The following is a 16,939-nucleotide window of genomic DNA, read 5'->3' on the forward strand; positions in this document are numbered from 1 at the left end:
AACAACACAACCACACCACAAAACCACAATCCAGACCCACAAAACTCACAACAACACATTGTGACTATAACAAATACAACATTTGACAACACAACTCATCCACCTCCCCAATCCCTACATTCACACTTGGCCTACAAAAAAACAATTACAATAATAACAATGACAACAACAACAACAACAATAAGAATCAACACCATCACAGGCAAGAAACAGCCAGGCACTGAGGCTGAGAGGCCAGTCAGTGCTAAACTGGGCCTCCAAAAAACAATACAGTAGCATCTAACTTATCCAACCTTCATAATCACTACAACAACAATAATAATAAACACCTACACAGGCAAAACAAAAACAAAAAAAGACTATTGTACCACAATAAAAATATAAACCGCACTCAGCAGAATCAGACATTACAATTAACAACAAACCAAAGACAACAGGGATCTCAAGCAATTATCAATCAACACAAAAATTGAAGAAGGTAACAGACTTCAAATACTACTACTAATGTGAGTATAAAGAAGGGTGGAGGTCACAGCATAAATACAACCTAATGTAGACTGACCAACACCACCAGACTCAGCCACAGCAACGCGTGGCCGGGCACAGCTAGTGTTATATGAAATGGTTAATAATGTGATACTGGACAAGACACAGATTTTAATATGATGCATGCTACTGTAATAGCAGAAGTGAATGTCATATTCAGTTATTGTAGTGAGTCCTCCTAAAATACTACAGGAAGGTCAAGAGAACTTGCTGAATGAGTTATGTGGGGAAAAAGAAACTATTCCCAAATAAGACACCTTCTATGGTCTACTGTCTCTGTTGCATTGCTGCTTCCAGCATTGTCATAAATATGAAATATGCTTCCTATAAAGACATTTCCTTTGGTCCCCATTTCAAAGAGTGAGACCCGCAAAATGGTTCATAATTTGAACTCTTGCATCTGCTGTGTTTGGATTTCCTGGGTAACTTTATCTTCTTATTGGCTGCATTGTATTTCTAGATTCTGGGCTGTAGTTTTAATCAATGACAATGTTAGACACTGGGGAAATGAAGGAATTTTCACGGAGGGATTTTTATTTGGGAGGCAAAGCTCACATTCCTCCCTCATATGCTGCAACTACACAGCTGCTGGCAATGAGATGGTTTGGAACAAAAGATGTTGAAGATGTAACTGTGACATTGTGCATGAAAGACCAGGAATGGCCACCTGACACTCACCTCAAGAGAACTCATGGAAAGGGTAGCGATGTTCTCACCCTTGGGCATCATTCCAGGATGACCAGACTCGCCTGTGTCACACAAGCTGTTTGGCATTTTTGAGTCACCAGATTTGTTAACCAGAGGAGGTGACAACTGGTGTTGCTGCTGCTGCATCAGCGGGGAAGCCTGAATCTCCCCACAGCTCATCCCCACAGGTTCCCTTGGGGGGCTCTTGACAACAAAGCCTGGGTCTGTGGCCATGCTGAGGTGGATGAGCCTCGTTTGAGGCATCTGGTCTATGTTGATGCTGTATTTTGTATCGTCCTTGGGCGGCGGAGGCGGCGGAGGTGGCTTAGGCCGCAAGGTGGAGGTGTTGCTGGGCAGGATGACATAGCTGGTGTCTATGGCTTGGTCTTGCGCCCGGGAAAGCTCCGAGTCCAGCTTTTTGAAGATATCTCCATCACAGATGTAGATGGACTTGGGAGGCTGGCTCTTGTCCTTCTTCAAAGTCAGGGTGTGATTGCTGAAGTCGTTGAGGTTGATGGCCCCCAGGTAATGTGGGGACCCTTGGAGGTGCATCTTGGAGACGTTGGCTGGAAGACTGTTAAAGTTTGATGAACCCTTCTGCTGGTTCAGCTTCAGCTTCTCCTCATCCTGCAGAGAAGGACGCTTCAGAGTCCCCGTAATGGTCATGGTGCGGCAGGTGCCGATGTCTTTATTGAGCACTAACAAGTTGAGGGAAAAGTCATGCCATCAGCAAATGTAATGAAAAACATCTTGCAATACAACAAAAAAGACTTATATCACAAAGACGCAAACAAACATTATCTCCTCTGTTGTCCTGAGCAGAAACCCTAGGTGGGAGAATTGTTTCAGTCTATGAATCTGCTGCCCACAACACCACCTACATCTCAATCCTTGTTCCTAAATTAGTGGTCATACTTGGAATAGCTGCTGAGGCCATGCCCAATTGAACCTTTCACAATTCAGCGTATCGGAGCAAGGAGGAAGAAATTATCTGATTCTTAATTTACCTGGCATGAATCCATTTACTTGACATAATACATTTCAAATGAATCTCCTCTCGCCGAAGCCTCCCAGGTGGGATTGCAAATTTTTAATAAAGATTTGAAATAATTCATCTATTATCTAGGGATGCCACAGTAATCCGCCAGATTAATTTTGCAAGACAAATATCGTACTTGCGCTAGAAGAGACAATATTTAGTTTTATCCAATTTAATTCTAATCAGAAAAAAAAACAGCAACATCTGGACATGCAAAGCCTTATACATATTGCTTTTCTTGGGTGGGTTGCACAGTCTCTAAGATGTGTGTAAAAGGTCTGCAAAGGCCCATATTGAACCTGGTATATTTTCTCCCCATGCCCATTTCTCCAATATGCCTAAAGCAGGAGTGGCCAAAATATAGCTAAGGGTTTGAATAACCCTAAGGCCATTGTTGTGGCCCTCAACTCATTTAGCTTCCATTGACTGTCATTTTCCTGACTTTAAAAAGATAGGTATATTGCCTCTCTTGGAAGCCTTTGGGGTAGAGGATACCACTTTGAAAAAAGGTGAATGAAATAGCAACCTTCTAATAGGATACAACACACAGAGAAAAATAATTTTGCTGGATGACTTATTGATTTTCACTGTTTGAGGCCTTTATGGCAGTTTAAGTGACTCTTGGAATGCAAGGTCCTCATTCTTGGTCTATAGAATTACTTTCATTATAGATGTGATACAGAAAGAGATTTTAAACCTATTGCTTGAGCAAAAGAATTATTTGGTTAAGTGTTCCCGATGGACACTCATCCATTTTAAGTCTCTCTTTGCTGCCTTTGTTCCAATGCAGGTTTCAAATCACCTGTTAGATGCAATGTCATCAGATGAAGGCAGTCAACATCTAGAGATGAGCCAATAGACCCATTAACTACTTACCCAAATAATAATAATAATAATAATAATAATAATAATAATAATAATAATAATAATTTTATTTTTATAACCCGCCTCAACTCCCCGAAGGGACTCGGGCGGCTTACATGGGGCCAAGTCCAGGCCAAACAGGCAATACAAAAACACAACAATAAAACAAAGCATAGGTTCTAATGAATAATTTTCTACAGGGAGAAAAAAGGGCCAGCTAATATAGCCATAATTAAGGTAATTCAAAATACGGCCATAGTGTTATATGTCTCTAAATAGTGCTGACAGGTGTTGGATTCCATGATTCTTGGAGGTGAAACACACTGTACAGAAAGGCCCCCATAACTGCACAACCAATTTCACTTACCTGCACTCCATGAAAAATTGTCTCTCTAGAAAATTGCTGTGTTCTCCACCAAAATTTTATGATAACTTCCAGAGGAAGCACATCATAGAATCTCCTGGAGGACCTAGCAAATTTCTATAGAGGACATCTCTCTGAATCTTTGGTTCCTCCAAGGAAACTCCATGGTATGCTGGGACCAGAAGTTGGGTAATTTAATCAATGATTTAGGGAACTTTAATCCAGGTGGGAATGTAATATTTGCTCATGGATATGGAAGTTTACTTTAGTGCAAAACCTGTGATTATACCTGGTTAGGTAAGGCTGCGTTAAAGCCTGAATAAGGCATGGCATGCCAAGGCCGACAATTTATACATTGGAGGAAGCATCTCTTGTTCAATTATTGCATGACAAAAAAACCCAACACATGTCTGCAAGGACAATTCACAGATAAAAACAGAAACAAACTGAATGAACAGGCATAATATTTTCAAGCGGTGATATGTCCTTTGTGAATATGTTATTCAATCTGGATTCATAAAGAGAACGTCAAGGCAAAGCTCTTTCTTTTGTTAAGCTCCAAATCCCAGGGTCAAAACAGTAACTCCATAACATGGTTCAATTGGTTTATTTTCAGTTAAGTCTTTTTTTAACTGGGGAAATGGGTCAGCAACTAAAGGAACGAGCCTGTCTGGCATTTTCATTTCGGTGCATTAGGACTAGAGATGGAAATAATATTTGAAAACATTTTTTAATTCCCTGAAAGACAAATTTTTTGAGTGTTAAGAACCTGTGATGAGAAGAATCCTGATCTGAAGAGAATCTTTGCGGTTGAAGATTAATTCGTTGTTTTGTGCAGAAATGAGTGTTTCCTCCATAGGAATCAGTATTTTTTTTTTGTGGAAACTGATATTTCAACTCAAAAATCTTAATTTATGTGCATAAAACATTGCTTTTTACACAAAATGTTGTTTTCTACATAAATCGCCCACGTGAAAATTTATTTTATAGAAGAAATCCCCCCAAACAGGTTTTTCCGGTGCAGAAAACAGCATTTTCTGCCCTGGAATGACTATTTTTATATTAGAATACTATTTTTTCTACACAATACAAAATGTTTCTTGCATAGAAAATCCTATTTTCTACACAAAACAATGACCTAGGGAATCCATTTTTCATCGGGCCCAGATATGACATTGTTCTAGGGCATTTTGTGTTTTGGGAAGTTAGCTGAAATCATGGGTGCCCAATAATTGTGAGAGGAAAAAAATAGTAGATAATTTCCCCAAAGTATAATTGAATGAGAAATCTTGGCTGAGTGTCAGAAAAAATTACTGCGGGGAGGGGGCAAGAAAAGAGGAAAAGGAAAGAGATAGAAAAAGTTGGAGCAAGGAGAGGTGAGGAGATGTTGGCAGACAATGGACTACCATGTTTGATTAATGCAATCCAGATGGAGAATGGAAGGAATGAAATTTTGTCCAAAGCTATGATGCAAGGACTCAAGCTGACTATAGGTCGGGGTGTGGTGCAGCTGGCTAGTTACCAGCTGCAATAAATCACTACTGACTGAGAGGTCATGAGTCCGAAGCCCGGGGTGGGTTAAGCCCCCAACCATTAAATAGCCCAGCTTGCTGTTTACCTAAACAGCCTGAAAGACAGTTGCATCTGTCAACTAGGAAATTTAGGAATGCTTTATGCGGGAGGCTAATTTAACTAATTTACAAGACCATAAAACTGCCAGCAGCACACGGAAAAGAATGAGGAAGTACAATACTCAGTGTCACTAGTGGACGGTGAAGCAACAGCTCCCCCTGTGGCCGGAATCGAGCATACCCTCATGAAGCTGGAAATGTTAAATTGCCTCTGTGTGTGTCTATACTATATGTTGTTTGTCTGATGGCACTGAATGTTTGCCATATATATGTTCATTGTAATCTGCCCTGAGTCCCCTTCAGGGTGAGAAGGAAGGGCGGAATATAAATACTGTAAATAAATAAATAAATAAATAAATAAGGAACACATCACTCTCCTGTTAAAGCAGTTCCACTGGCTGCTTATGAGTCTCCAGACCAAATTCAAAGTGCAGGTCATTACCTATAAAGCCCTTTACGGTTCAGGTTCAGTCTTTTTGTATGACCGTGTCTCCCCCTCTGAGCCCGCTCGGGCCCTAAGGTCCTCTGGGGAGGTAGTTAAAAGAACCGAAGTGAGGGGGAACAGTAATGGCCTTGAGTGGGGAGAGTTCTGGCCTCAATATCTTCTGGAATTGGGACGGAATTATCCATCCGTTTCCCTGAATGGTCCAACATTTGGTTGTAGCCGGAGACCACGGTGTCTCGTCCTTGATAAATGAGGAGTAGGTCTTGGATGGCATTATACATCAAGTTCATGACCTTAAATTGGTTGGCAGTTCACATAGAAATGAACTGGTAACACTTAATAAAAGTTACCCATAGTGTAACCCACACTGCTGTGTTGACTCTTTATTTTGTTGGTTTGAGATCAATACTTCGCCAGATCATTTTGCAATGTGCTAATATAATAATAATAATAATAAAATAATAAAACTTTATTTATACCCCGCCACCATCTCCCCAACGGGGACTCGGGGCGGCTTACATGGGGCCATGCCCAGACACCATACAATATAACAAAATAAAACAACATATCATAACACAATATAACAGTGCAAAAATAATCATATACATTACAGCACAAATCAGAGAAAACAGTAAAAAACAGGGCGGGCCACATGAACACTTAATTAAAAACTCGGGAGAGAGAGACATAGGAATAGGGGGAAACAGGGAAATAAAATGGTGGAGCAGTCTAAAGAATAAAAACCAAGGGGAATGGCCAGAGCAATATATTACATTTACTCCCCAAAGGCACATCGGAAAAGCCATGTTTTTAGATCTTTCTTAAAGGCTAACAAGGTGGGGGCTTGCCTAATCTCAGTGGGCAATGAATTCCACAGTCGGGGGGCCACAGCAGAAAAAGCCCTCTCCCTCGTTCCCACAAGACGGGCCTGGGACAGAGGCAGTGGCGAAAGGAAGGCCTCCCCGGATGAACGAAGGGAACGAGCAGGTTTATGGTAGGAGATACGGTCCCTAAGGTAGGTGGGTCCCAAACCGTTTAGGGCTTTATAGATGATGGTCTGCACCTTGAATTGGGACCGGAAAGTGAACGGCAGCCAGTGGAGCTCTTTAAACAGGGGAGTAGATCGTTCCCTGTAGCTCGCCCCTGTTATTAATCTGGCTGCCGAGCGCTGGACCAATTGTAATTTCCGGGCCGTCTTCAAGGGAAGCCCCACGTAGAGCGCATTACAGTAGTCCAGTCTAGAGGTAACTAAGGCATGCACCACCGTGGTCAAGTCAGACTTCACGAGGTATGGTCGCAGTTGGCGCACAAGTTTGAGTTGTGCGAAAGCCCTCCCGGCCACCGCCGACACCTGAGCCTCAAGCGTCAACGCTGAATCCAGGAGGACCCCCAAACTGCGGACCTGTGATTTCAGGGGGAGTGCAACCCCGTCCAGCACAGGTTGCCACCCAATACCCCGATCAGATGGGCGACTGACCAGGAGGGCCTCTGTCTTGTCAGGATTGATCCTCAGCTTGTTCCTCCTCATCCAGTCCGCCACAGCGGCCAGGCACTGGTTCAGAATCCGAGGGGCTTCCTTGGAGTTAGATGGAAATGAGTAGTGGATTTGCGTGTCATCTGCGTAGAGATGGCAACACCCTCCAAAACTCCGGATGACCTCTCCCAACGGTTTCATGTAGATGTTAAATAGCATGGGGGATAAAATAGACCCTTGCGGGACCCCACAGGTCAATGGCCAGGGGTCCGAGCAGGTGTCCCCCAGCTTCACCATCTGGGAACGACCCTCCAGGAAGGACCGGAGCCACTGCAGAACCGTGCCACCGAGCCCCATCCCGGCGAGCCTCCCCAGAAGGATACCATGGTCGATGGTATCGAAAGCCGCTGAGATGTCCAAGAGAACCAGCAGGGTCACACTCCCCCTGTCCAGCTCCCTGCGGAGGTCATCCACCAAGGCGACCAAAGCCGTCTCGGTACTGTACCCAGGCCTGAAGCCAGACTGCAAGCGGTCCAGAAAATCAGTGTCATCGAGAAATTCCTGGAGCTGCGTGGCAACCACCCGCTCCAGAACCTTGCCCAAAAACGGGAGGTTGGAGATTGGTCTGTAGTTGTTACAAATAGATGGGTCAAGCGAAGGCTTTTTTAGTAGTGGTTTTACTACCGCCTGCTTAAAGTAGGATGGCACCGACCCCTGAACCAAAGAAGCATTTATTATGGTCACAAACCAATCCAACAACCCATCTTTGGCCAGCTTGACCAGCCAAGAGGGACAAGGATCCAGAGCGCAGGTGGTCGCCCTCACAGACCCAAGAATCCCCTCCACGTCATCAGGAAGAACAAGCCGGAAAGAATCCCATAAGATCGAACAGACAGGTACCTCGGTTACCTCCGCTGAGACCACAATTGAGCTGGAGTCTAGCTCAAGGCGTATCTGAGCAACTTTGCCTGCAAAGTGGTGCGCGAAATCGCTGCACCCAGTTGCCAAGTCATCGGGAAGCCCCTGGACCTCAGGAGGCCGCAGGAGCTCCCCCACAACTCGGAACAACTCCGATGGCCTGTTGGCTGCAGACGCTATGCGGGCAGTCGTGAAAACTTTCCTGGCTGCTCGCAGAGCCACGGAGTACGCCTTAATAGCGGCTTTAGCCCGTGCTTGGTCGGACACGTCCCGAGATTTCCTCCAGATGCACTCTAGTCCCCTCCTCCTACGCTTCATCACAGCCAACTCCTCGGTAAACCAAGGAGTCGACGCGACTCTACGCAGTGAGAGGGGACGTTCGGGAGCGATCGTGTCCAATGCCCTTGATAGCTCACTATTATAGCGATCAACCAGGACATCGACAGGATCGCCAGTCTCCAGGACAGGAAGATCCCCAAGAGACCTCAGAAGTCCATCCGGATCCATCAGTCTCCTGGGGCGGACCATCTTAATGGGTCCACCACCCCTGCGGAGGTTAGAAGGCACGGCGATACTTAAACAGATCAGATGATGGTCAGACCATGACAATGGAAGAATGTTTTGCTCTTCCACTCTGACTGTCCCACCGTCCACAACAAAAACAAGGTCCAAGGTGTGTCCTGCCTGATGTGTGGGCCCTGATATAACTTGAGACAGCCCCATGGTTGTCATGGCAACCATGAAATCCTGAGCTGCACCTGTCAATGTGGACTCGGCATGAATGTTAAAGTCTCCCAAAACTATCAGTTGTTGGGAGACAAGGGCCGCATTGGAGACCACTTCTGCTAGCTCGGACAGAGAGACTGCTGGGTCGCGGGGTGGACGGTACACCAACAGAATACCCAAGCTGTCTCGGGCTCCCACCTTCAGGAAGACACACTCGAACCTCGGGGATTGTGGAACGGCGCATCTGATCAGGGCGATGGACTGCCGAAAGATCACCGCAACTCCTCCTCCCCGCCCCCCAACTCTGGCCTGTTGATGCACCCCGAAACCAGGAGGACACAGCTGGATAAGATTCACACCTCCCAGCTCATCCAGCCATGTCTCGGTGATGCATGCCAGATCTGCCCTCTCATCCAGGATCAAATCCTGGATGACAGCTGTTTTACCATTGACAGATCTGGCGTTCAAAAGCAGGACCTTAAGGTTGGGGGGTCTGTCCTGAAGACTACCACACCTAATCCTCTCCAGGGTCGCAAAAACTCTGTTGCGCTTCTCCCTGGGTTGGTGGTGACCGTGCTTTCTCCTCCCCCATATCACCTCAATGGGGCCACCTCCAGTCAAGCCCTCCTCCCCCTGATGGAAAAACTGGGCGGAATTGCCAGTTGCCGGGACTAGTCAACTGTCCTGGAAAGGAAAGCCTCCAAAAGTGCTTGTTTGTTTACAAAAGGAGCTTCTCTCCATTATTGGGAGAGAGGCATCGATTGATTTGGCCTCATCATGAATAGTAAGCCAACTAGACAAGAGTGGAGACTTATTGTGGGACTGGGGGGTAGAACAAGCATGACTTCGCAATGGGGAATCTTGAACATCCATACTCGGCCCGATGTCCAAGGGGCGAATTAGTGGGTCTACTAGCACCCTCCTAAGAGTGATGCCCCACTGTTGCAGTTTAGGCCCACACAAATACAATTTATCCCTTAATATTTTATCTGAAGAGAAAATGGAAGAAAAATATTCATGTTCACTTGAAGAAGGAAGAAAACTACAGAAATTATTCATCCTTGCATATGATGATACATCACTACTTTTAACTCTTATGCATCCCTATTCTTTCCATCTTAAGATGGTTTTGTCTTGTTTTTGCATCTGTTTCTATCTCTCCACATCATGATCTTCACATTTATGTGTGACCTATTCCTGATGCATGCAATTTGTTATGAAGTTCTGCTTCACCTATCCATATTTGCAATGTGCATCCAAACAGTATTCAGTATGGTTTAATGCAGGGTCCGTTACGCATCCCTTCAACTTATGACTGCTACATAGTGCCCATCCCCCAATCATTTCACTAATAAGATGCTTGCCATAAAATGTAAGCTCCTAAATTGCCTTCCCTATGTGCTGCATGTGCCCACATCTGCTCTGTAGAGAAATGCTAAATAGACCGATCCCTGGAAATGATAGAAATAAATAAAGAAAAAGATGAATGGATAGAAAGAAGTGACAGATTAATGAAAGACCATGAATAAATACAACTTGGCATGTTATTTTGAACATACAATGTTTTATAAATATAGGCCCAAAATATCTGGCTAGTCTTGAATCAGGTAGAACCACTGGGTGAATTAGATTGGACTACGTGTTGACTCACCATAGAACAATTGATCCAGTGGATCTTTGTTGGGAGTAACCAACAGGATTTTAGCCACAACATATAGATTTAATCAATGTGTATTGAGCAAGGAAATGGGGCTGTGTTTACCCTTTCCTTGGAAAACTTGAATACATTGGTAAGCAAGCATTTATGGGCCCCTTTCTGACCTGAATCCACCTAGAGCAGACCCATTGACTCAATTGTTGAATGGTGAGTCAACAGTTAAGTAAATCCAATTGATCCAATGTGTCTGCTTTAGATGAGACTACCAACAAGGATTCAGGCCATTATGAGAAGCATGCTTGATTACAAGACCATGACAAAATGTACAATAAAAAGAGTCAGAGAGGAAGAGGAGAGAGAAAGGAAATATCCAGGATGAAAAAGAAAACAAAACAATATTTTGGATAGAGGAGCACAGAGAAAATAATTCTTCCCCTTAAACAGATCCTGGTTTGGAAGATTGGAGTTCTATGCAGGTTCTGAGAGAGCTGGGGATGTTCTTGTTTGGAAGCAGGAAGAGGAGTTTTAAGGAGCAACTAATGAAATTCCAAAAAGCATCACAGGTTTTCTTTGGCTGAACAAGGGATGCAAGGAGGCAGGGCATTTAAGGGTTGGGCAGCATGGGAACACCCTTGGAAGAGCTGTCATTATCAGCAGGCACAACATGAGACCCATTTAAGCAAAGGGCTGGAAGGAAGACCTAAGGGCACAGGCTGGAACGGAGCAAATGGGAAGCAAAAGAAACAGGGAAGAAGGAGCTAGTTCATCTGTAATATCTTCAAGCGCAGGCAGGGTCCAGAGGAAGGAGTCGGAACAGGTGGGGAGACCTCACAAGCCCTCACACAAGGATTTGGTTCAACTATGGCAAAGCTAATATCAGTTGGTCTTCTAGTATGATGAACTGTCCTGACAAACTTCCAATGAGTAGAACATATCAGGATTCATTACAACATCTTTCAACCTGTTTGAAACATTCCCCATGGCATAGTTGGGCCACTTTTGAGAACTATGAAGAACTTACAGATCAGCTTGTTCACACTATCTAATCTGGTTATACTTCCAATAAATTAATTAGGACTTGGAAATCTATCAAAATAGTTACAGTATGGTTATTTCAATGTGGGGACGAGACTAGGTACGAGAGTGGAGATGAGAGCATTGTTCCTAAATAGGAATTTTGCCCTCATGAAACTTTCCATCAGTCCCCAAACTCTCAGCATTACAAAGACGGAGACAAGATTTGGTCACATCTAGAACTTATTTGCTGTGTCCAAATTCTCTTGGTCACTTTGCTTGCCCCCTTTTCTTTGGATGTCTCTACATAATTTCTCAATGTCCAACTGAAGCTTTAAGGTTTTTTCATTGCTAGAAATTTAGTAAATTAAGAGGAGTTTTATTTTTGGGGTAGAGGTATTATTTGGGTAGGAAAACATTTCATTTTGCTCCCCTCAGTAGGCTCAAAATGGATATGGGCAGAGGAAGATGGTGTGCTTTGGACCTGTCTTTCTATACATAAAATGAAGAGGTGAAATTATCTTCTTTTTACATCAGAAGCTGAGGATATCTGAATTTTTCCATCCACTTCTCCTATTCTCCTTAGCTCTTGCCATTTCCCTCCTAGCCCAGTATAGAAATGAGAGATAGAAAGGGCTGGGATCCTATTTTGGATGATTATTCCCAAAATCCTTTAAATATCATGGGATTTGCATACAAATAAAAGTTTCCAGGCTTCCTTTGGGCCTATATGAATATATTTTATTAATATTAATCTATTTTACTTTTGTTTGACATGGGCATAGGATAATATCTTAAGGCTAGAGGAGAAGAGCAAAAGGAAAGTAGCCATTCAAGGTTTGGGTGAATTTGCAGTTCTTTGGCAGGGCACGACAGATTGAGCAAGGGACAGCCCAGACACTACAGACCACACAATTTCACACAAAGAGAGAGCAAGGACACATACATACATACAAACATATATATTGATAAAAAATAAAAGTCAAGTTCAATCCCCAAACCAGGTCACTTGATGATGCCTCACCTGTTATGTGCTCACCTGATCTACAAGCCATGTCCACGTCTTTCTCGAAATCAGTCTGAAAGACAGAGAAAACACAAGGGGGGAGTGGTCAGTGGGATGGGAAGGAGAGTAGGCCTGGGAGGGGATCTGAAATCCAAAAATGCAAAAAAGGCAGAGCAAGGATGCAGACAATAACACCCAAAACACTGTGATAGAAATAAAAGAACATAGTACAAGGTGCTGGGTTTGTTGGAAATAAAAACCTTCTTCAAGCTTCCACTAGTTATTTGTTATGCATATAATTCAGGTTGCTTACTGTATTGTATATGTGTGTATTGGTATGTGTTGTGGTTCAGTCTGATGATGAAGGGGGATTTGGGTATATGCAGGTTGACCAAGGAAATGTTGAAGACTCTGAATTGTCAGAAAGGCCGCAAGCTAGCAGGGAAGCTGAAGTTAGTGATAAGGGTGACCTTTCACAAGATTTAGAGCATCAACAAAGTCCAGGTGGCTTTGGCAGTGAGTCAGAGGAGTCTTCCTTAGACAGAGACACAAGGTTAAGGTTAAGAGTTTGTCCCAAGCATTCTGTGAGAATAGCTATTAAACATGTGGGAACCCAAGGTCAGAGGAATGTTTTCTTAGCTTGTAAGCATGGTTAAATAGGAAGAAACAGGAAAAGATTTCAGACGAAACAATGTTGATTTTGGAAGCTTAATTCCTGCCTTGCCTCTGCTCATGGAAAAAGAGTCTTGCTTTTGTTCCTGCCTAAATTCTGTGTTTGGATTGTATTTTGGAATTCACACTACCTTGTTTTTTCAGGACTGATTTGCTATATTAGAGACTTTAAACTATTTTCTACAGAGACCTTGAACTATATTCTGTACATTGCCTTTGCAAGTGGGTTACTGCTTTCTTTACTGCTTTTTATTTTGCTATCTTTTATCAATAAACTGAAAAACCAAGTTTGCTGTGGTGGAGTGTGTGTTAAGAGCAAGGTGAACCGGTGCTGAGGTGCAACAGTATGCAAGTTTACCTTAACTTTTTTTGTTGTAGGAAGGGCTGCAGACCATGTGATCAGGACTGGGCATGTTCAGTTTAGACTTCAGTAAGAACTATATGCTTCTGACTTCAGTGCAGGAACAGTATGCTGTACAGAAGCCATTAGACTCCATTGGACTTTGGACCGTTGATTCTAAAAATGATGGCCTGTATTAACTACTTCCAATCTATTGATAAGCAAAGTACCTGTATGCTGAATACATGAAGTTTGTGAAGAATCCAACTATGTTACTCTTAAAGAAGTCTGCTTATTTTTGTCTCTTAAGGGCATGATTTAAAGGCAAATATATTTTAAAGGAGAGTAGATGTTTTTGGGCGACTAAAAAGAACACTTTTGAAACTCTGCTGCATATGTGTGTGTGTGTGTGTGTTTGTGCATTGGCATATCTTTGTCCCTAACAGTTCAAAGGGATACCTAGGTACATCAGTTTAACAACTAAGAAACCTAGTTGCCTTGCATCAATGGTGGTGAATGCCATTTTCCCAAAAAAAGGTTATGATTCTTAACAGGTCATGCTTTTACCAAGAGGTTATGGCATCATTTTTCAAAGGGATGTAACTTCTGTCAAGGTCATGCCTTTCCAAAGATCATATAATTTCCAAAAGGTTATGGAGATCTACATTTCCCAAAAGGGCTATTTACTGTTGGAACCAATGATAATCCAAGTAGGTTCAGTTCTTTAAAATTGAAATTATTGTTGTTTGCATCGAAATCTTTTTTTACAACTGAAGAATTTTTTTGTGCAAAAAATTTGTTTGCAAAACATTCTCCAAATGAGGGGGAAAGGTGAAAAATGTACTGCAAATTTTGCAGTCTTATCGAGCAGGGGAAAATGTCAGAAATAATTCATTCTTTCATGTGAGAATCATTCTTACTTAGAATGCCACAATAAATAGGTACTTTTTTTGTGAGATGGAAAAGTTATACAACACATGCTTTAAAATTCTGCAGTACTGGGGGCCATTCCAGGAAAATGGCTCCATTGAATCAGGATAAGATGAGCCTTCGGTGTTTGCTGTATGAAAGGAGTGTCTCTTCCAATGGCCACAGAGAAAGGGTTGCTCTATAACATGCTCTACATTTCCTTGACTTATCCAGGTTAATGGCAATGAAACCTTAAAAAGAACATTACATCTGATGTGTGAGTGTGTGCCTTCAGGCCTCCTGACAAATGAAATTTGTAGGGATTTTTTAACCAAGAAATATTCAGCAGTGGTTTTGCTAGTTCCTTTCTCTTAAACATAGCTTTAACATAGTCTCCCATACAAGTACTCCAAGAGATCGATATAGATATAGATATAAAGGTAAAGGTTTCCCCTGACGTTAAGTCCAGTCATGTCTGACTCTGGGGGTTGGTGCTCATCTCCATTTCTAAGCCGAAGAGCCAGCGTTGTCCGTAGACACCTCCAAGGTCATGTGGCCATAGGCATGACTGCATGGAGCGCCGTTACCTTCCCGCCGGAGCGGTACCTATTGATCTACTCACATAGGCATGTTTTCGAACCGCTAGGTTGGCAGAAGCTGGAGCTAACATGCCGCTCCCGGGATTTGAACCTGGGACCTTTCGGTCCGCAAGTTCAGCAGCTCAGTGCTTTAACACACTTCGCCACCGGTGCTCCATATATATATATATATATATATATATATATATATATATATATATTATACCTTCAATTCACCTGTCAAATTATGGTGACCCCTGCTGTTATGGTTGAGCCTTTGGGCTCCGATAATAGAAGAAGGGGGCATAAGACTCCTCGAGAGTCAGACTCTTTCGAGGAGCGTGAACGAAAACGGCTCCGGGATTTGTTTACAGACCCGACAGATGAGGACTCATTTGAGGGTTTTTCTGAGGGTTTGGAGGAAGAGATGGCCAGCTCGGAGGAGGATGACATGGAATGGACTCGTGTGAGGGAGGATTTGGGTGTTGGGGAAACAGGCAATGAAAGCATGGGAGGTGAGTGGCGGGTTGCAGGATCAGACCCATGGACTGGCTGGAGGGATGGAGCGGGATCCACAGCTGGGGATGCTGTGGGGCGTAGTCAAAGGTGCTTTAGCTCTGATGAGGATGATGAGTTTGGGGCGCCTGGAATTGGGATGGCAGCTGACAGCGATGATGAGCTTGAACTGGGATAAATTGAGTTTTGGGATCAATGTCTAATTGCGTTGGGCAAGGTAATCTGGACGGACGCTTGGGCTTTTGTTGGGGAACTTCCTGAAGACGGGTGTGATTCGTTGTCAAGTGTTTGCCCTGTTTTTTGTCTCCTACGGGCATTTTTAGTTTTGTAATCTCAATAAACTGAGTTTTGCTTTACTCACTGGCGTTCTGTCTCTGACACCTGCATTTCCTAGAATTTTCCTAAGCAAGGAATTCTCAGCGGTGTTTTGAGTAGTTTCTTCCTATGAAATACAGCCTACAGCACATAGCTTTCACTGGCAATCTCCCATCCAAACTGGGACTGAACTGATGAGCTTACAAAATCAGATAGGATTTAGTGCCTTTTCAGTGAGGGTTTACAGGGGCAAGATAAAAATAGAAGATCTGACATTTGTGTGAGGATTTTTTTTTTCGTGTCAGGAGCAACTTGAGTCGCTTCTGGAGTGAGAGAATTGGCTGTCTGCAAGGACGTTGCCCAGGGGATGCCCAGATGTTTTGATGTTTTTAACATCCTTGTAGGAGGCTTCTCTCATGTCCCCGCATGGAAAAAAAAGCTTACAAAAGATAGAATTTGGTGTCTTTTCAGTATTTAGGCAGGACTCTATGAGGATTTACATGGGCAAGATAAAAATAGAGGATCTGACATTTGTGTGAGGATGGAATTGATGCATTCACAAGTTTTATCTAACTGGAATGACACCACTAGATACAGCCAATGCTCAGGTTTCATTGGGGTATGTAAGGCTCCCATGAACATGCCAAATAGGATGCTCTCCACCCAAAACAAGTCAGCACAGGATTGCAGCCTACATTAATTGGTACCATCTTTGTCCATCATCCAACCAACCTCTCCCAGCTCCCTACTGCAACTAGTCTTGGAAATCCAACCAGACTTTTAACCTCCAAATGGAGCCATATGCAACCTCTCCACTTAGGCTCAAGCTCACATCTTCCGGAGACACTTAGTTGATATAGAAACTACTAAGAATACAAGGGAGAATGGATTTCCCCAGAAAAGAGGCATGGAAGATGAAGTATTCAACCATAATCATGTAGACCAGCATGATTAAACATAATGCTGAACACATCAAGGAGAAAATATACTGTGTATTGAGAGCTGTGTTTTGTTCACATGATATGACTTTCACCATGAAATTTATGTGAGAGCAAGTCAGGATTTTAATAGTTGAGATAGTACTTTGAGTCTGGATCTACACTGCCCTATAATAGTTTCAGAATGTGGATTAACTGCACTGAACTGGATTATATCCATCCATACTGCTGGATTTTAAGGCAGTGTATTTCCAGCCTGACTCTCAGCTCCATCAGTCCTAGAAAGCCTCATTACATAGA

At 43.2% G+C, this 16,939-nt stretch overlaps 1 protein-coding gene across 6 annotated transcripts in view; it reads right to left on the reverse strand.

Annotated features, from left to right (window-relative positions):
• Positions 1-16,939, reverse strand: part of adgrb1 (adhesion G protein-coupled receptor B1) — a 447,596-nt gene that overhangs the window by 14,063 nt on the left and 416,594 nt on the right. For 4 of the 6 annotated variants that reach the window (XM_062979946.1, XM_062979949.1, XM_062979948.1 and 1 more), the window contains 2 exons: positions 12,390-12,444; positions 1,225-1,931 (listed from right to left, as the gene is read on the reverse strand). In XM_062979946.1, the coding sequence (XP_062836016.1) occupies positions 1,225-1,931; positions 12,390-12,444 (762 nt within the window). The remainder of the gene's footprint in view (positions 1-1,224; positions 1,932-12,389; positions 12,445-16,939) is intronic. The other 2 variants (XM_062979947.1, XM_062979950.1) reach the window with 1 other exon arrangement.

The sequence above is a fragment of the Anolis carolinensis genome, chromosome 4 (assembly GCF_035594765.1).
Source record: "Anolis carolinensis isolate JA03-04 chromosome 4, rAnoCar3.1.pri, whole genome shotgun sequence".
NCBI lineage: Eukaryota > Metazoa > Chordata > Lepidosauria > Squamata > Dactyloidae > Anolis > Anolis carolinensis.